The sequence below is a fragment of the Anomaloglossus baeobatrachus genome, chromosome 1 (genome assembly GCF_048569485.1).
Source record: "Anomaloglossus baeobatrachus isolate aAnoBae1 chromosome 1, aAnoBae1.hap1, whole genome shotgun sequence".
Taxonomy (NCBI): Eukaryota; Metazoa; Chordata; class Amphibia; order Anura; family Aromobatidae; genus Anomaloglossus; species Anomaloglossus baeobatrachus.
Genome location: NC_134353.1, coordinates 928,818,457 through 928,839,965, shown reverse-complemented (window position 1 = coordinate 928,839,965; position 21,509 = coordinate 928,818,457). Strand labels below are relative to the sequence as shown.

At 42.2% G+C, this 21,509-nt stretch overlaps 1 protein-coding gene across 1 annotated transcript in view; it reads left to right on the top strand.

Annotated features, from left to right (window-relative positions):
* The window catches only part of TCF4 (transcription factor 4), a 633,301-nt gene that overhangs the window by 150,692 nt on the left and 461,100 nt on the right, over positions 1 to 21,509 (top strand). Inside the window, exons 4-5 of the mRNA XM_075329425.1 lie at positions 5,501 to 5,554; positions 13,513 to 13,609. Coding sequence (XP_075185540.1) covers positions 5,501 to 5,554; positions 13,513 to 13,609 — 151 coding nt within the window. The remainder of the gene's footprint in view (positions 1 to 5,500; positions 5,555 to 13,512; positions 13,610 to 21,509) is intronic.

Here is a 21,509-nt window from a genome sequence, read left to right as displayed (position 1 = left end):
CAGCCTTTCTTTTGTTTTGGAAAGTCTGAATGACCTAAACATAGCGAGGAGGAATGGGATATTGGACTAAGAATCCTTGGCCCCAACAGAGGAAACGATTTCCAGGGTCCACCCTACAGCGTTACAGAATGTGCACACTTCCTCCCAGCTTGTTCTCTACTTGGACCAGGGCCTCGGAGTATCCTCTGCTGCGTCCATCCTCTAAGCTAAGGGACACAAAGATCCAGCAAAAGACAACCTTTTTAGGAAGTAGTAACTTTGGAGTAGTTTGGTCCAAGGTCTGGCCCATGATGGACCTCATGGGTCCCGTTGTGGAATGGCGCCATTATCCTACCAGAACCTATTTTTGATGAAAACTCTGTTGGCATTAGTATACAATCAAGTCATATCATGATAGAAGACTAATATGTTCCAAAATGTTTAGACACCGCTCTAGAGTCAGGGTGGAGATGACCACTATTGAAGCTCGTGGGTCCTGTTATGGTTGATCTTCACTACCACTAGGGAGTGGTGACCACATTGATTGCCCATAATTTTATGTTAACAAATATCCCTATGGAATAAAAGGGGACATACCCTGGCTTATTAATTAACACTTATAGTCTTCGTGAGTGATAATTATACCTAGGTCATTCTCTTAAAGGGAATCCAACAGGACAGTTTTACTACTGAAACTAGTGATATGGCTGTATGGGTTCTGATAAAACAAGAAAAATGATACCTGTTTTGTAGTAATCCGATGTGCCAGCGCTGAGAAATCAAGGTTTGAAGCCGGAAGGAAATTTAGCTTGCAGTGTATAGGGGGCGTGGCTATGCTCTTGGAATGTACTGACACGCCCACAGTCCAGACTAGCTTGCTTCTAACTTCAAACCTGTATTTCTCAGCAGTAGAGCATCGGATTTGTACAAGACAGGAATCATTTTTATTGTAATACCACAATCTATACATTCATAGCACTAGTTTGATTAGTAAAATCGTACTGATAGATGCCCTTTAAGTAGTTTATCTAGGTATAATTTTTGCATCAGAAGCTTTGATCTATTTTTCATGAGTAAAATTGTACATTTAAACGTATTTATTCGCTTTCAGAAAACCCATCTCCCAGTTGCTTTTTTTGTGAGTTTTGTATGTGCTTTACTCACCCTCCACCGGTCCAGTGCTAAGTCTCAGTCTCTGCTCTAAGTGACTGTTATTTTATGCAGTGCTATCTTTACGTTGACAGCCAATCAGTGAGCTCAGCGGCTCTGAGCAGCTCATTCCATTAACTTGGGCAGAGTCGTTGGGCTCGCTGATTGGTTGACTGTTGACGTGTCGTTAGTGCTGCAGATAATAAAACATAAAGGGAGCAGAAGTGAAGACTCAGAACTAGACCCAGGGAAGGTGACTAAAAATTTCTGAGTTCCCCTGATTCTGTCACTCTTTTCCATTTTCTGCTGCGTGGCTGCATTGCAGAGATATTCCCATTTCTTTCTACTGGAGCGTGCTATGTGAAATCTCTGCTTGTAACGCAACTGATCATTTCTGCACCGTCTTCTCTGGGGGTGTACACTTTTTCACTCCGACTTCCTAGACATCACCAATCAGCTGATTGACATCACCAGTCTATCAATCTTAGACACTTTAAAGGGGCAATTGTCAGTGATGGGTGAAAGTACACACCACTGGAGAATACTCTGAAGAAACACCTGGTTGCACTACGAGCAGAGATTTCACTTAGTGTACTTCAGTAGAAATAAATGTGAATATCTCCCCAATGGAGCAACACAGAGCAAAATGGAAAAGAGCGGCAGAATAAGGAGCTATCAGGGATTTTTATTGGCAGCACCTGGGAGGGATAGGTGAAAAATTATTCCACCAGAAAAGAAACACCTGGTTGCACTATGAGCAGAGATTTCACATAGTGCACTAGTAGAAACAAATGTGAATATCTTTGCAATGGAGCAAGCACAAAATGGAAAACATTGGTAGAATCAGGAGAGCTCAGGGATTTTTATTGGCAACATCTGGAAGGGATGGATAAAAAAAATCATTCCACCAGTGAAGACTCTGAAGAAACACCAGGTTGCACTACGAGCAGAGATTTCACATAGTGCGCTCCAGAAGAAACAAATGTGAATATCTCTGTAATCGAGCGACATTGAGCAAAATGGAAAGAGTAGCAGAATCAGGAGATCTAATGGATTTTTATTGGCAGCATCTGGGAGGGATGGGTAAAAAAATCATTCCACCAGAGAAGACTCTGAAGAAACACCAGGTTGCACTACAAGCAGAGATTTCACATAGTGCGCTCCAGAAGAAACAAATGTGAATATCTCTACAATGGAATGGCATAGAGCAAAATGGCAAAGAACGACATAATCGGGAGAACTCAGGGATTTTTATTTTCTTGAGTAAGTGACAAAATCTTTTTCAGAACATCCAATGTCAAATGTACAATTTTATAGCTGTGATCTACCGACAAATCATCCATCATTTGGAATGATTATTGATATGATCTTCTCTCCTGGTGGTAACAGCACTCCTTTACTAAAATGAGTGTTGTGTGTTTTAACACCAACATATAATGGCTATCATGGGGGCCAACGTTTGCGAGAAACTAACAGAAGGTATCAATTTTTTAAAGTTTCAGCCTACAACATGACTTGCTTTGAAGGTTCACATACCATAAAGTAATTTTGGAATTGTGCTCCGATGTCAATGGAATTACGCCTCGAGGTGTATGATATTGGTGGAGCTGTTTTTTGGGGAAAAATAAGCAATATTGTGACCCTAAAAAATAATGGTCTAATTATGGGAAAATTTTGATTGCCTTTATTGTCACCGGTTCCTCCCATAAGGTTGCCCTAACACCCATCTTTGCCTGTGAGTCTATTGTTTTGCATCCAGAGATACATATGTAACAGCTTTTATATTGCATGTAACCATTTCCATATTTGTCTTCTGCAGATGAGCTCACGTCCTTGTCCGCAACCTTCCCCTCTCCGGTCCCTTCTGCCCGGTCTCCTGATAACATCCCTCAGCGTTCCATCTTGTTCATCCCTTTCACTTCTCATAACAACCAATGTATCTCTGTTCCCAAGGATGTTCTTAAATGAGAAATTCATGGAATAAGGCAGTTAAACATTACGGCACTTCAGGGGATGCGGCTAAGCCACGTTATTTACACCATCTTTCAGCAAACCTTACAAGCTGACATTTTGTGAGGTCCGCAGGGTCCTGTGTGTAAATAATGCAGCTGCCCCCATCGCCTGCCGTATTACAATATGGTTATAAAAGACATGTGGCTCCCTTCCAAATGATGGAAGCGATGACCAGGGACGACCACCTGCTTAAAGGGGGCACTGTACGTAAAAAGACGTGTCAGAGGAGATCGTGCATGGAGCTTTTAGCTATACCGCAAACAACATGTCGTCATCTGACATTTTATATATATATATATATATATATATATATATATATATATATATATACAGTGTGGTCCAAAAGTAGGTGGACAGTATGTGTAATAGGGTTATCAAACATGGTGTAAAGTGAAACTGACTCAGTTGTTCTTAGCAACCAATCAGATTCCACTTTTCATTCTTCACAGACTCTTTGGAAAATGAAAGGTGGAATCTGATTGGTTGCTAAGGGCAACTGAGTCAGTTTCACTTTGCACCATGTTATTATTTTCTATCCACCTACTTTTGGACCACCCTGTATATATATATATATATATATATAATATTAACGCGATGTGTCATCTGAAAATTATCTGTGTTGTTTAAATTAGGCTTTTATTTATTAATTGAATTAGAATTAAAATATTGATAATCTTTCTATAGGACAGTCAATATTGGCACGCCGGCCACTAATTCCTATTCTATTCAGTAGTTTCATAGACAGAAGGTAGATATTAATAAAGTGACTTTTCTGTGATCTATGCTAATATGATTTTGTAGAGCAGGGGAGGAGGTGAGCTGTGACATCACCTATTGTGAATGGTGGATTCTGTGTTATCAGTAATTGTACAGGAGAAGGTAAGCTGTGATATTACCTATTGTGAATGGTGGATCCTGTGTTTTCTACTGTATATAGAGGTGTTATCAATCATTGAACAGGAGAAGGTGAACTATGACATCAGCTATTGGGAATGATGAATCCTGTGTTGTCTACTGTATATGGAGGTGTTATCAGTCATTATGCAGGAGGAGGAGGTGATCTGTGATATCACCTATTGTGAATGGTGGATCCTGTGTTTTCTACTGTAGATAGAGGTGTTATCAGTCATTATGCAGGAGGAGGAATTGAGCTTTGATATCACCTATTGTGAATGGTGGATTCTGTGTTATCTATTGTATATTGAGGTGTTATCAGTCATTGTACAGGAGGAGGAGGTGAGCTGTGACATCACCTATTGTGAATGGTGGATTCTGTGTTTTCTACTGTAGATAGAGGTGTTATCAGTCATTATGCAGGAGGAGGAATTGAGCTTTGATATCACCTATTGTGAATGGTGGATTCTGTGTTATCTATTGTATATTGAGATGTTATCAGTCATTGTACAGGAGGAGGAGGTGAGCTGTGACATCACCTATTGTGAATGGTGGATTCTGTGTTATCAGTAATTGTACAGGAGAAGGTGAGCTGTGATATTACCTATTGTGAATGGTGGATCCTGTGTTTTCTACTGTATTAAGAGGTGTTATCAATCATTGAACAGGAGAAGGTGAACTATGACATCAGCTATTGGTAATGATGAATCCTGTGTTGTCTACTGTATATAGAGGTGTTATCAGTCATTATGCAGGAGGAGGAGGTGAGCTGTGATATCACCTATTGTGAATGGTGGATCTTCAGTTGTCTACTGTATATAGAGGTGTTTTCAGTCATTATGCAGGAGGAGGAATTGAGCTGTGATATGACCTATTGTGAATGGTAGATCCTGTGTTATCTATTGTAAATAGAGGTGTTATCAGTTATTGTACAGGAGGAGGAGGTGAGCTGTGACATCACCTATTATGAATGGTGGATCCTGTGTCATCTACTGTATATAGAGGTGTTATCAGTAATTGTACAGGAGGAAGAGGAGGTAAGCTGTGATGTTACCTATTGTGAATGTAGGATCCTGTGCTATCTACTATATATAGAGCTGTTACCTGTCATTGTAATCCTGTCTGCGATGATACCTGAGATAACTGAAAAGTCATCTTGATAGAAGCAGGAGCAGGAAATATTAGTCTAGTATTACGCTTATCGGATCAGACAATGTGAGGACTTCAAGATTTCTGACATTTTATCGTTAATATCGATACTAATATGGAAAAATTGGAAAAAAAATTAAAATACATTCAACATAAATGCCTGATTTAACAGACAGATCATTCTCTGATGACACATCTTTTACCACCGTCCCCTTTAAGCAGTAGACCAACATGCTGAATATCTCTATTGATCATATTATAGCAGCACAAGTCTTTACGGTACTAATGACACTTCCTTCTTCCTTCTGCCCTTCAGAAGCTGTCATGCAGTGTGCAGGCCAGTGTTCATCCCCCCCGGAGGTGGCTGCATGTATGTTAACCCGCTTCTATATTTTGCATTGTATTATTAGACTAATGCATGGACAGTTTTGATTGCACATAAAGTTCTGCTGTTTTTTTCTGTTCAATGTTGCGTGTGTTCGGTGTGCAGTGTCGGTGTGTGCAGTGTAGGAAGCGTATGAGGGTGAAACTCAGGTAATAGTGAGGAACTGAAACTATGTCTTCTACATTACAGCTTCCTACCAAGACCCCAGAGGCCCAGAAATGACTTTTAGAATAACTTTTAAAGCTTTGCAATTATTGAGTCTTATGACTGGGGTTAGGTCTTCAGTACAGGCCAAACAACATGTTACAGCATTACCATCCTAATGGATATTGTGCCCAACAAACATCAAAAATAGCCCTTTCCCCCCAGCACCAAATAATGCTAATACGTTAAAGGGTTACTCTCTATCCACAAGTCTATAGACGAGCACAGATGATAATTAGCTGATGGCTTGGGGTCCCGTAATGGGGTCCCCCACCAGTCCCAAAAATGCACCACTACTCTGTTCTTTATCTATGGAACTACTGGAGATATCCAATTAGGTGATCCCGAAATTTAATCCATTTCTAAAAAAAGAGAGATTCAGCCCAATGTGCACTGGATGTCAATATACTTTATTACAGAAAGCCAGGAAAGTGTTAAAAAAAAAATAATATTTTTTTGCCTCTTGACTCTTCCATCTTGCTTCCATTCACTAAGCCTAAGCCATCAGGTGGGGTGGAGCGTGTATGACATTCACGTCAGCATCGTTGCATGTGGTCATCGAAAGTCGTTGACGAGTTTCACGCCCCATGGGATGCTTAAGGATCTATTGAATGGTAGAACCATTCGGAAGGTAGAGGATAGAGGAGTCTATTGGTGATGGTGTGACAGGTATGAGTATGGGAAGGGCCAAGGAGCATATTAAGATTTTTTTTTCCACACCTTTCCTGGATGATTAAGTTCACATTGAATTGATTCAATGCAAATCTGACTGAGTTGAGTTTTGGGAGATTTGTTCAATTCTAGTTATAAATAAGGATGAGTGGACATGTGGAAGTTCGGGTTCTCCAAATTTCTTAAAAAAGCATTACCTGATTGCCACCACACGATGGCAATTGGGAAGAGCCGGGTAAAGCATTAGAATTGGTGCATCTAATGGGTGCGCCACTTCTGGAGTGGCTGTGGGCTGCTATTTTTAGGTTGGGAAGGGCCAAATAACCATGAAACTTACCAGCCTGAAAATACCAGCCTCCAGCTGTCAGCTTTACCTTGGCTCGTTATCAAAAATACAGGGGACCCCGTGCCATTTTTTTAAAATTATTTATTTAAATAATTTTCAAAAATTGTTATGGGACCCCTCTATTTTTGATAAACAGGTAAGGTAAAGCTGACAGCTGGGGGTTGCAGCCCGCAGCTGCTTCTTTACCCATGCTAGTTATCAAAAATAGGTGGGAGCCTAGGTCATTTTTTTTCTTACTCATTCACAACAGCATAGAGGCATCTTCCGCATGCAATAAAGCTTGCTGATTGGCGGTGCTACAGCCTTTCAGCAAACTTTATTAGCATACGACCAGCTCCTGAAATCTGACACAGACCTTTGTCTGGTGCAAACCCTGAATTTTACCTCTTGGGTTTGCTCATCCTTAGTTATGATTGATCCTCGATCCTTTGTGCTCGGCTATCTCCGACAGACCTCTAGTAATTGAATGCAGTGGTGTTGTGCATGCGCAGTGATCTTATTGCTCAAATGAACACTTTTGAGCCCTGTTTTCAAGATCGCTGTCAAGGTTTTGTCCTGTGTGTACACTAAAACGTTTGTCCATAGACTTATTATTTACTGGCCATATCACTCGTACTGGGGAACTGAGATTTCCTCAGCAATGGCCGTCCCTGTAAACCACAGATGAACTGACAGTGTTTGTGGGGGTCCCAGCATTGTTGTCCCCCATGAGGGATAGACAACAGGTATTCTCAAAGGGAATTGCTCATCTACCCTTTCTTGCTCCAAGAAATACTAATATGTCATGGAACAAATGTGGATGTATAGAACAGGCTCGGCAGCCTCTAACAGCAGCGACCAGAGCTGAGCAATTATTTAAACAGTAAAAGGGGGACCTTGACTTTCATTTTTATTGCATAAATCGATAGTACATGTGAAAATAAGAAACCTTGTAATGTATCTTATCAGAGAAATCAGCTTTTTTCTTCCCCAGATCTGATCTTTCAGTCCAATCCATGGGTAAAATCAGGGTTCAGTGAAGATAAATTACTGATATATGAGATGACAGTTGGTGCTTTTAAGCTTCTGTTATAGTGGAAATGAGCTAGAGACTTGTCAGTCTTCTCCTAAAACGATAGGTACAGTTCTCCATAGAACTTTATGGGCACCAACTGTCATCTCCAATCTCAATATTGGGAAAATTTGTATTTAGTAAAGACACATTTTACTTGTGAATAGAGAAAGGTCAGTCCAGAAGCGGATTCCTCTGATAAGACATACAGTGCTAGCCAAAAGTATTGGCACCCCTGCAATTCTGTCAGATAATACTCAGTTTCTTCTTGAAAATTATTGCAATCACAAATTCTTTGGTATTATTATCTTCATTTATTTTGCTTGCAATGAAAAAACACAAAAGAGAATGAATCAAAAATCAAATCATTGATCATTTCACACAAAACTCCAAAAATGGGCCAGACAAAAGTATTGGCACCCTTAGCCTAATACTTGGTTGCACAACCTTTAGCCAAAATAACTGCGAACAACCGCTTCCGGTAACCATCAATGAGTTTCTTACAATGCTCTGCTGGAGTTTTAGACCATTCTTCTTTGGCAAACTGCTCCAGGTCCCTGAGATTTGAAGGGGGCCTTCTCCAAACTGCCATTGTGAGATCTCTCCACAGGACTCATTGCTGGCCACTTTAGTAGTCTTGGTGCTTTCTCTCAAACCATTTTCTAGTGCTTTTTGAAGTGTGTTTTGGGTCATTGTCCTGCTGGAAGACCCATGACCTCTGAGGGAGACCCAGCTTTCTCACACTGGGCCCTACATTATGCTGGAAAATTTGTTGGTAGTCTTCAGACTTCATAATGCCATGCACACGGTCAAGCAGTCCAGTGCCAGAAGCAGCAAAGTAAACCCAAAACATCAGGGAACCTCCGCCATGTTTGACTGTAGGGACCGTGTTCTTTTCTTTGAATGCCTCTTTTTTTTTCCTGTAAACTCTATGTTGATGGCTTTTCCCAAAAAGCTCTACTTTTGTCTCATCTGACCAGAGAACATTCTTCCAAAACGTTTTAGGCTTTCTTAAGTAAGTTTTGGCAAACTCCAGCCTGGCTTTTTTTATGTCTCGGGGTAAGAAGTGGGGTCTTCCTGGGTATCCTACCATACAGTCCCTTTTCATTCAGACGCCGACGGATAGTACGGGTTGACACTGTTGTACCCCCGGACTGCAGGGCAGCTTGAACTTGTTTGAATGTTAGTCGAGGTTCTTTATCCATCATCCGCACAATCTTGCGTTGAAATCTCTCGTCAATTTTTCTTTTCCTTCCACATCTAGGGAGGTTAGCCACAGGGCCATGGGCTTTACACTTCTTGATGACACTGCGCACCATAGACACAGGAACTTTCAGGTCTTTGGAGATGGACTTGTAGCCTTGAGATTGCTCATGCTTCCTCACAATTTGGATTCTCAAGTCCTCAGACAGTTCTTTGGTCTTCTTTCTTTTCTCCATGCTCAATGTGGTGCACACAAGGACACAGGACAAAGGTTGAGTCAACTTCAATCCATGTCAACTGGCTGTGATTTACTTATTGCCAGCACCTGTTAGGTGCCACAGGTAAGTTACAGGTGCTGTTAATTACACAAATTAGAGAAGCATCACATGATATTTCAAACAGTGCCAATACTTTTATCCACCCCCTTTTTTATGTTTGGTGTGGAATTATATCCAATTTGGCTTTATGACATTTTTTTTTCTTTTTTCATTGAAGACAAATTAAATGAAGATAATAATACCAAAGAATTTGTGATTGCAATAATTTTCAAGAAGAAACTGAGTATTATCTGACAGAATTGCAGGGGTGCCAATACTTTTGGCCAGCACTGTATATACAAAAAATTATCATTTTCAGTTGTATTGTTGATTTATGGAGAAAAAAGTTGCCATGTTACAACAGCACCCCCACAGGTGGAATGAAGCATTACAAATCTCCACGTAATACGTGGATACAGAGGTCATGCTCTTTGTAACCACTCCTCGTGCTGACTAGTAAATGAATCTCTTGATCTGCCGTGTCCATTCTTTTGTTAGCCACAGGTCACTCACTGCATGTGGCCTTGACAACCTTTCAGACCATAGGTCTGGTCTAGTTACAGGCTGGGCCCTATCTGATGTTCTACAAAAGCAAAGATTCCTCTTTTCTGGCGTGGAATCCATCCTTCGTCCCACCTCCATGATGTGAAATTTAAAATAATTTGTAAACACCATGAAGAAAAAAAATCGAAACACCCAAATTGGTATTTAGTTACTGTCCCCCCCCTAAAAAAAACAACAACATGTCCACTAGTAGTGCCAAGAAACGCTACAGCTCGACAAGGAGAAAATCCAGTGGCAAAATTAAGTCAATAAAAAGTCAACACTAACAATTTTTTACTAAATTCGGAACTTGTTTAAACAAATTAAATGGAAAAAAAAACATACAACTTTGGTGTCGCCTTAATCGGACTGACCGGGAACATCCTGCTATAAGGTCATTTTTAACACTCAATGAATGTCGTAAATCCAAAAACAATGACAGATTATAGTTTTTTTCCACAATTTTCACTTATTTTTAGCACATTATATGTTAAAGTGAACAGTGTTCTTCAAAACCATGTCTCATCTCATATAACAATAAGTCCACTTGGGACAGTGTTGGGGAAAAAAATAATGAAAGTGCAAAACAAAAGAAAACGGGCTGCAACATTAAGGATTTAATTAAAACAGGAGTCCCTACTAAAGAGATTAATTTATTAGTCCGCACGAGAAGTGGTTGCAAAGAGCGCGACTCCTGTATCTACGTATTGCGTTGAGATGTGTAATGCTTCATTCCACCTGTGGGGGTGCTGTTGTAACGTGACATGTGGCGGTACTCGTGGGTTGCTCCCTGACGCCCGGCATGCTACTTGAGAAATGAGGTCCTGCCTAGGTGTGTGCATTGATGCCGAAGAGATGATACGCCCGTATAGGCCACATATTGCCGATGGGTTCGACTGGCCAGGACCCAATGTGAAAAGGCACCAGTCGCCAGGTTTGGGGACTATATACTGCGGCCACCCTCAGTGAGCCCTTATATATAGTATTCTAGAATCCTGTATATAAGAGCCCAGGCCACTGTGTACAACATAAAAAGCGTCTTTATTATACTCACCTATGGAGTGGTCCGGGCTGATGGGTGTCACTGTTCTCGGTCCGGCACCGCCTTTCTGCTGCGATCTCCGTCCTTCCCAGCCAAGTGTGGATGACATGTCCTATGTCATCCCCACAGGCTAGCATCCGGTCCTGAAAAGGCACACTTTGATCTACCCTGCTGAGGGCAGAGCAAGGTACTGTAATGCGCAGTCATGAGGAAAGGTTAAAGACCGCCCGTGCATGCCACTACAATACTTTGATCTGCCCTGTCCTTCCTTCTGTTAGCCACAGGTCAGCCACTGCATGCGGCCTTGACAACCATTCACACCATAGGTCTCTAGTTACAGGCTGGGCCCTATCTGATGTTCCACAAGGATCCGTCACTTTCTCTATACTCTAACCCCTCCCACTGTGGGCTAGTTCCAATAAGAAACTATCTCTTGCCCTAAAGTCTAGCAACTACTTTTAACACTATCGCACATAATACATTACATTTCAGTTCACATTCCACATCACTTCAACAATTTCTTTGTATCACGCTATCTGAATTTCGGTCTCCTTCCTTCTGTTAGCCACAGGTCACCCACTGCATGCGGCCTTGACAGCCATTCATACCATAGGTCTTCTCTAGTTACAGGCTGGGCCCTATCTGATGTTCCACAAGGATCCATCACTTTCTATATACTCTAACCCCTCCGACTGTGGGCTAGTTCCAATAAGAAACTATCTCTTGCCCTAAAGTCTAGCAACTACTTTTAACACTATCACACATAATACATTACATTTCAGTTCACATTCCACATCACTTCAACAATTTCTTTGTATCACGCTATCTGAATTTCGGTCTCCTTCCTTCTGTTAGCCACAGGTCACCCACTGCATGCGGCCTTGACAACCATTTAAACCATAGGTCTTCTCTAGTTACAGGATGGGCCTTATCTGCTGTTCCACCAGGATCTGTCACTTTCCCTATACTCTAACCCCACCCACTGTGAACTAGACCCAATAAGAAATAATCTCTTGCCATAAAGTCTAACAACTCCTTTTAGCGCTACCACACATTACATTTTACATTGCAGTTCACATTACACATCACTCTCCACAATGACGCAAGACATTATTCACATTTGTATCTTAGAATTATTATCAATACCTTCAATATAGATTGTGGATAGTTGATATATTTTATTAGAGGGAACTCTTACTAATGGTCCATTGTAGTTTCCTCCTCATTCATTTGCCACAATGTCTCCCTGTTATCCTTTATGGACAAACCCAACTGTGCAGATAATTATAGATTTTTATTTTTTTTTTGTTCGCAGGGCAAAAGTGTACAATTTTTACTCTTAATTATTTCAACTGCCATATGATTCCACAGATATGGAGCCTTTCATTTACATGGTCTTTGCTAACATGGCTCCTCGGGGGCGTGTCTTTAGGCTATGTTGCATAATTACTCTGTGAGCCACACCCCGTTGGTAAAAAAAAATCCAGAAAAATTAATGTTAAATAAATAGGCTCATAACTCTAGAACTGTATGGCTGGTTTTAAAAATAAAATTGAGCTGCAGGAATTATATAAGAGCAAAAACTGCCCAAATTTGATCTGGTGACAGGTCTTCTTTAAGTCCATAAAATAAGCAAAAACTGCCCAAATTTGATCAGGTGACAGGTCTTCTTTACGTCCCTAAAGTAAGCAAAAACTGCCCAAATTTGATCGGGTGATAGGTCTTCTTTAAGTCCATAAAATAAGCAAAAACTGACCAAATTTGATCGGGTGACAGGTCTTCTTTAAGTCCATAAAATAGGCAAAAACTGCCCAAATCTGATCAGGTGACAGGTCTTCTTTAAGTCCATAAAATAAGCAAAAACTGCCCAAATTTGATCAGGTGACAGGTCTTCTTTAAGTCCATAAAATAAGCAAGAACTGCACAAATCTGATCAGGTGACAGGTCTTCTTTAAGACCATAAAATAAGGAAAAACTGCCCAAATTTGATCTGATGACAGGTCTTCTTTAAGTCCATAAAATAAGAAAAAACTTTCCAAATTTGATGGTTGACAGGTCTTCCTTAAGTCCATAAAATAAGCAAAAACTGCCCAAATTTGATTGGGTGACAGGTCTTCTTTAAGTCCATAAAATAAGCAAAAACTGACCAAATTTGATCGTGTGACAGGTCTTCTTTAAGTCCATAAAATAACAACCTATCAGTTTCTGAAAACCGTAGGCAGTGGTTTACAAAAAGGAAGAAATAAAAAAAAAAAAAAAAAAAAAAAAAAAATAGGGTCACTTTAGGCAACTGCCTGACACTAGTTCCTTCCTACTTTTCTGACCTGATTTCCATACCTCAAGAACCAAAACTAAACCATCCCAGAATGAGGCCATATGCACTGCCTGCACAACCTCAGACTATTTGTATGCGTGGATGATGTGTGGAGGTTTTTCCCTTTTTTTATACATAATATTGTGATGTAGCATCAATCCCTGAGCGTGCGTTATCTAATAACCTGTTATTGCAGATCTCCGTACATTATATCGCGCCGATGCTAACCACTCTTGTTTGTTTTTCACCAGAATTATGGGGAAGGGGGTCACTATGAACACATGACGAGCCGGGACCTGACGTCACATGATAATCTCTCCCCTCCTTACGTCAATTCACGATTGCAAAGTGAGTCGCACATTTTTTATTGTCGTTCCGTTAATCTCCAGGAATTGTTTTTGCAGATTTTTTATCTGTATAATTTGTGCAATGTTAAAAAAAAAAAAATCTGGAATCTATATAGAAACCATCAACAAGCTGCTGAACTCTTATCCTTTTGATATGTCATCTGGGCGGAGCTATAACATGGACTAGTCATCTCGGCCGAGTGCTATCTCCGCCCACATGACTATTGAGAGCAGTTTTAGAACCTCAGCGTCATCATTCTGTTATGGTGAGCTCTACAGCCTCAGGGTTGGAGTTTAATAACCACACTTTTGCTGACAGGTTCCCTGTAACCTGCTTGTTGATGATTTCCAAAGAGAAGCTGATTTTATTTTTCAAGTTGATTCTTTGATGTAAGTGACATTAGATGTTACCAAGTAGAAAAATAGCAATAAGCGTTAAAAGTGTTAATATTCCGCTGTCTATGTAATACTACAGATAATGAGAGAATGATTAACTATTCCAAATGTCAAACCCAGCTTTGCTACATCCGGGTGTGCACAGGCTTTGATACATCTAGATTTGCATGGGCTCTGCGACATCTCAGTGTGCACGGGCTCTGCTACATCTGGGAATACATGAGCTCTGCTACATCTGGGAGTGCATGGGCTCTGCTACATCTGGATGTGCACAAGCTCTGCTACATCTAGGTTTGCATGAGCTCTTCTACATCTTGGTGTGCACAGGCTTTGCTACATCTAGGAGTGCACAGGATTTTCTACATCTAGGAGTGCACAGGCTCTGCTACATCTAGGAGTGCAAAGACTTTTCTATATCTGGGTGTGCACGGGCTCTACTACATCTGGATATGCACGGGCACTGCTACATCTGAGTGTGCATGGGCTCTGCTACATCTGGGAGTGCATAGGCTCTGCTAGATCTGGGTGTGCACGGGCTCTGCTACATCTGGGTGTACACAGGCTCTGCTACATCTGGGTGTACACAGGCTCTGCTACATCTGGGTGTGCAGGGGCTCTGCTACATCTGGGTGTACACAGGCTCTGCTACATGTGGGTGTGCACGGGCTCTGTTATATCTGGGTGTGCACAGGCTCTGCTACATGTGGGTGTGCACGGGCTCTGCTACATGTGGGTGTGCACAGGCTCTTTCAGGGAGTCTCTCCTCTGCTAGGATGATTCTTGTGGTCTCGTGCTTACATATGGAATCCATCGGCAGGATTGATTTCGTGTAGAACATTGTTGTTCCTTGTCTGGTGGGAACGTCTTTATGTTCTGGAATCTCATGGTGACTCATGTTCATGTACTTTGTGGAATTTTCCAAGTGGTCAGATTGATGGCCCAAACATAAGACAGATCTACCCTCTACGACTAACTACCCATTCTACCAATCGACAGGAGCCCCAATGGTCAGAACCCACCAATCGTGTTGGAACCCATGATATGGATAGCCGATGACTTGTTTTCACAGGATATCACCAGAGGTTTTAGATGTTCTCTAGAATCTGCCTTGATCTTTCTTTGAGATTTCTTTATATATATACAGTGCCTACAAGTAGTATTCAACCCCCTGCAGATTTAGCAGGTTTACACATTCGGAATTAACTTGGCAATGTGACATTTGGACTGTAGATCAGCCTGGAAGTGTGAAATGCACTGCAGCAAAAAAGAATGTTATTTCTTTTTTTTTTTTTTTTTTTAAATTGTGAAAAGTTTATTCAGAGGGTCATTTATTATTCAACCCCTCAAACCACCAGAATTCTGTTTGGTTCCCCTAAAGTATTAAGAAGTATTTCAGGCACAAAGAACAATGAGCTTCACATGTTTGGATTAATTATCTCTTTTCCCAGCCTTTTCTGACTAATTAAGACCCTCCCCAAACTTGTGAACAGCACTCATACTTGGTCAACATGGGAAAGACAAAGGAGCATTCCAAGGCCATTAGAGACAAGATCGTGGAGGGTCACAAGGCTGGCAAGGGGTACAAAACCCTTTGCAAGGAGTTGGGCCTACCTGTCTCCACTGTTGAGAGCATCATCCGGAAGTGGAAGGCTTATGGAACTACTTTTAGCCTTCCACGGCCTGGACAGCCTTTGAAAGTTTCCACACGTGCCGAGGCCAGGCTTGTCCGAAGAGTCAAGGCTAACCCAAGGACAACAAGGAAGGAGCTCCGGGAAGATCTCATGGCAGTGGGGACATTGGTTTCAGTCAATACCATAAGTAACGTACTCCACCGCAATGGTCTCCGTTCCAGACAAGCTTGTAAGGTACCTTTACTTTCAAAGCGTCATGTCAAGGCTCATCTACAGTTTGCTCATGATCACTTGGAGGACTCTGAGACAGACTGGTTCAAGGTTCTCTGGTCTGATGAGACCAAGATCGAGATCTTTGGTGCCAACCACACACGTGACGTTTGGAGACTGGATGGCACTGCATACGACCCCAAGAATACCATCCCTACAGTCAAGCATGGTGGTGGCAGCATCATGCTGTGGGGCTGTTTCTCAGCCAAGGGGCCTGGCCATCTGGTCCGCATCCATGGGAAGATGGATAGCACGGCCTACCTGGAGATTTTGGCCAAGAACCTCCACTCCTCCATCAAGGATCTTAAGATGGGTCGTCATTTCATCTTCCAACAAGACAACGACCCAAAGCACACAGCCAAGAAAACCAAGGCCTGCTTCAAGAGGGAAAAAATCAAGGTGTTGCAGTGTTCTAGTCAGTCTCCTGACCTTAACCCAATTGAAAACTTGTGGAAGGAGCTCAAGATTAAAGTCCACATGAGACACCCAAAGAACCTAGATAACTTGGAGAAGATCTGCATGGAGGAGTGGGCCAAGATAACTCCAGAGACCTGTGCCGGCCTGATCAGGTCTTATAAAAGACAATTATTAGCTGTAATTGCAAACAAGGGTTATTCCACAAAATATTAATCCTAGGGGTTGAATAATAATTGACCCACACTTTTATGTTGAAAATTTATTAAAATTGAACTGAGCAACATAACTTGTTGGTTTGTAAGATTTATGCATCTGTTAATAAATCCTGCTCTTGTTTGAAGTTTGCAGGCTCTAACTTATTTGCATCTTGTCAAACCTGCTAAATCTGCAGGGGGTTGAAGACTACTTATAGGCACTGTATATATATATATTATTTGTTATCCTGTTTGGTTTGGTTTGTATGTTTGCATTTATCTCTCTCTGCCAAGTTTTTGGATACAAGTTCTTCGTTGTTACTACCCACTGGCCTCTTGAAAGGGCTCTGTACATGGATGAATGTGTACAGGCATCTTCCTACCAATTATATTCGTTATCATTTTTACTATCCATTGCCTGAAAAAAAGGAAATGAGATCAGTTAGTGAAAAACTGAGCGTAAATGACCAAAGTACAGATGACATCCATGTGCTAAAAAAAGCCCTACAAATTGAGATTCTCTATACAAAATTTATCTTTTATTATATTATATATTAAGTGATTTTCCTTCACCAGTATTCTGCCAGCACTATCGTTGCTGGAACGACTCACTCTCACTTACCAGCTTACATTACTTTTGCTATTGTACAGTGGCTTGCCTCCTCTGAAATAAAACCTCAACTCCCTGCTATGTCTGCATGCACAGACAGGCAGAAAACAGGAAAATAGGATCAGAAAGACACTACTTCTTGTAAAGAGACAAATACCTTCCCCCACTTCCTATAGAGAGAGAAAGACCTTCCCCCAATGCCTGCAGAAAAACAAAGAACATCCCCACTTTCTGTAAATGAAGAAAGACCTGCCACCACTTCCTGTAGATAAACAAAAACCCGCCCTCACTTCCTGTAGATGGACAAAGACCCACCCTCACTTCCTATAGAGAGACAAAAACTCGCCCTTACTTCCTATTTTGAGACAAATACACGTCACCACTTCCTGTGGAAAGGCAAAGACCCACCGCCACTTACAGTAGAAAAAGAAAAACCCAGCCCCACTTCCTGTAGAGGAACAAGGACCTGACTCCACTTCCTATATAGACACAAAGATCTGCCCCACTTCCTATAGAAAAAAAGAGACTCCTTAATCTCTGTAAATAGATTAAAACCATTACCATTTCCTGTAAAAGTTCAAAATTCTTCCCCCCACTTCCTGCAAAGAGACAAAGATTTGCCCCTCTTCCTGTTGAAAGAAAAAGACCCACTCCCATTCCTGAAGAGAAACAAAAAACATACCCACTTCCTGTAGAGGGTCAGAAACCCACCCCCACTTCCGGTAGAGAGACAAAGACCTGCCCACTTCCTTTAGAAAGTCAAGACCCCACCCACTTCCTGCAGAGAAACAAAGGTCTGCCCCCACTTCCTGTGGAAAGATATATACCCGCCTCCACTTCCTATAGAGAGATATAGACCCACTTCATGTTCAACGCTAAGACCTGCCGCCACTTCCTATAGAGAGCTATAGACCCGCATTCACTTCCTGTAGAGAGAAATAGGCCCACCGCCACTTCCTGTAGAGATATAGACCTCCCCCCATTTCCTTAAGAAATATATAGACCCACCTCTACTTCCCATAAAGAGATTTAGACCCACCCCACTTCCTGTTGAGAGATACAGAGCACCCCCACTTCATGTAGCGAGATATAGACCCGCATCCACTTCCTGTAAAGAGATTAAGACCCACCCCTTCTTCCTGTAGAGAGATATAGACCCATCCCCACTTCCTGTAGAGAGATTTAGACATGCCCCCACTTCCTGTAGAGAGATATATACCTATCCCCACTTTCTGTAGAGCGTTATACACCCACCTCCACTTCCTGTAGCGAGATATATACCCACTTCCACTTTCTGTAGAGCGTTATAGACCCACCCCCACTTCCTGTAGAGAGATATATACCCACTTCCACTTTCTGTAGAGCGTTATAGACCCACCCCCACTTCCTGTAGAGAGATATATACCCACTTCCACTTCCAGTAGAGAGTTATAGACCCACCCCCACTTCCTGTGGAGAGATATAGATCCGCCTCCACTTTATGTAAACAGTCTTTATGTATGTTTTGCTAGAGATATACATTATAGAAGACAGTGGACACAATGTTATATAGAAGGGAGACACCTAATGGGTGGGACTTTGGAGTACCTTTTTGGGTATAAAACAGCATAATTACTAAAAAAAAAGTGTTTTTTAGTTTATTTATAACATTATCAAAGGAGATCTAATTGTCTGACGGTATAAGGACCATTTTCAATGTCCATTACATTTGATGTTCTAAGAAATGAGTTGGATGCATGCACTTTGTTCCGCCATAGAAGCACTACCTTCTGTGACCACTAGGGGGTGTATTGGTGTGTGGCTGATCTGGAGCTGTCCTCAGATGCGCCCTCCAGTGGTGGCAGCAGACAGCCGAAGACTCCTGAGTGCCTGTATGGGAACAGAAGAATAGTGCTTAAAGAAATGCATCATTAAGTTCTATCCTTGGTGTCACCTCCTTATGAGGTAGACGTCTGTTTTGCTGTTTGCATTGCAGTGAAGTATCGGTATATTACACCTGCTGAGCCAGACAACATCTGGGCTAATATAGAGGCAGCCTCTCCGTGGCAAACACATGTGCTCCTCCTAATTCAGCATTTTCTCTGCTGCCTTGATGGATACACAAACACAAACAATCCAGCAGGACAGGAAAGGTGATACCGTACCGCAAAACACGCCTAAAAATAGAGCCATTAATTGTAATTAAGTAAATCAGGACTTTTAAGTTGCAACGTGTTAATGAGGTCTCTGTAAAATGAACTGAAAATAAGGTGATAATTTATCCAGAGTGCAAGGTATTCAGGTGTAAACCCATCGTAACACTCAATTCCTAGCAGTCCTGCCCCGGGATTAGCCCCTGATTAGCTACAGTAATGGAGTCAGGCAGGATATCAGAGACTGTGCTGCTGTCGGGCTTATTCCAGCATCTCAGAACAGCAGTAGTTACACTATATATGTGTTTATTTCTTCCCCTTCTTTCTCCCTCTACTTCCTTCTTTCTTGTCTCCTTTCTTTTCCCTCAGTTTTTTCTTTACTTCCTTAGTTCCTTCTTTCCTCTATTTTCTTGCCATCCTTCACTCCTACCCATCTTTCTCCCTTTCTACTTCTTTCTTGTCTCCCTTTTTTTGTCTGTTTTTCCCTCCCTCTCTTACTTCCTTTCTTCTTTCCATCCTTCACTCCCCCCCTCTTTTCCTCTCTACTTCCTTCTTTGTTGTCTGCCTTCTTTTACCTCAGTTTTTTTACTTCCTTACTGCCTTCTTTCCTCTATTTTCTTTCTATCATTCACTCCTCCCTCTTTCCCTCTCTACTTCCTTCTTTCTTGTCTTCCTTTGTTTCCCTTACTTTGTTCCTTCCTTCCTTTCGTACTTCCTTCTCTCTTTCCATCCTACACTCCTCCCCCTCTTTTCCCTCTCTACTTCCTTCTTTCTTGTCTCCCTTCTTTTCTCTGTTTTTTCCTTCCACTCTTACTTCCTTCCTTCTTTCCACCCTTTACTCCTCCCCCCTCTTTTCCTCTCTACTTCCTTCTTTGTTGTCTGCCTTCTTTTACCTCAGTTTCTTTTTTACTTCCTTACTGCCTTCTTTCCTCTATTTTCTTTCCATCCTTCACTTCTCCCTCTTTCCCTCTCTACTTTCTTGTCTCCTTTCTTTCTTTACCTTTAGTATTCCTTGCTTCCTTCCTCTCTTCCTTTTTTCTTTCCATCCTTTACTCCCCCCACTCTTTCCCTCTCTACTTCCTTCTTTCTTGTCTTCCTTTGTTTCCCTTAGTTTGTTCCTTCCTTCATTTCATACTTCCTTCTTTCTTTCCACCCTACACTTCTCCCCCTCTTTTCCTCTCTACTTTCTTCTTTCTTGTCTCCCTTCTTCTATTCATTTTTTTCTTTCCTTCCTACATTCCTTCCTTCCTTCTTTCCATCCTTCACTTCTCCTCCCTCTTTCCCGCACTACTTCTTTCTTTCTTGTCTCCCTTCTTTTCCATTAGTTGTTTCCATCCTTCCTTTCGTACTTCCTTCTTTCTTTCCATCTTTTACTCTTCCCCCTCTTTACTTCTTTCTTGTCTCCCTTCTTTTCTTTTCCTTCCTTCCTTCCAGTGGCGTAGCAAAGGGGGGGCGGAGGGGGCGGTCCGCCCCGGGCGGCTTGTGTCAGGGGGGCGGCATTTTGGCCACTCGCCTTCAGTTTTGCTGCCCCCAGGCCGAGTTCCGGGGACCGGAGTCCTCGGCAGGAAACTGTGGCTGCCGTCCCTTTAAGGCGTGCAGACCACAGCGTCCTGCTGTATTGAGCTTCATCTGTGGGCGGAGCTACCGCCCGGAATCCTGCTCAGTCCCACAGATGAAGGAGTGCCAGCCAGCGACCCCCAGCACAGCGCTGGCCCCCTCTCCTCCGTGACCGAGTAGTAAGTGCTATCCCCACTCCCCCCTCGACCTGTATACTCCCTCCCAGCCACCCGGTTTATGGGCCCCAGTGAGCTGCATGGGCTTCCCCCCCAGGAGCCGCGTGTGTCGGTGCAGGCTCAGCTCTACTACATCTGCCCTGTGCTTGTTGCAGGCTCAGCTCCTCTACATCTGCCCTGTGCTCGGTGCAGGCTCAGCTCTGCTACACTTGCCCTGTGCTTGGTGCAGGCTCAGCTCTGCTACATCTGCCTTGTGCTTGGTGCAGCCTCAGCTCTGCAGCAGCCGCTTGTGCGGGCCCCCAAAAGCCACGTGTGTGTCTATATGTGCAGCAGAGTTGTGTGTGTGTGTATGTATGTATGCAGTAGAGCTGTGTCTGTCTATGTAGCAGAGTTGTGTGTGTATGTATGCATGTATGCAGCAGCTACAGAGTTGTGTGTGTCTGTATGCATGCATGTATGCAGCAGCTACAGAGTTGTGTGTGTCTATGTATGCATGTATGCAGCATCTACAGAGTTGT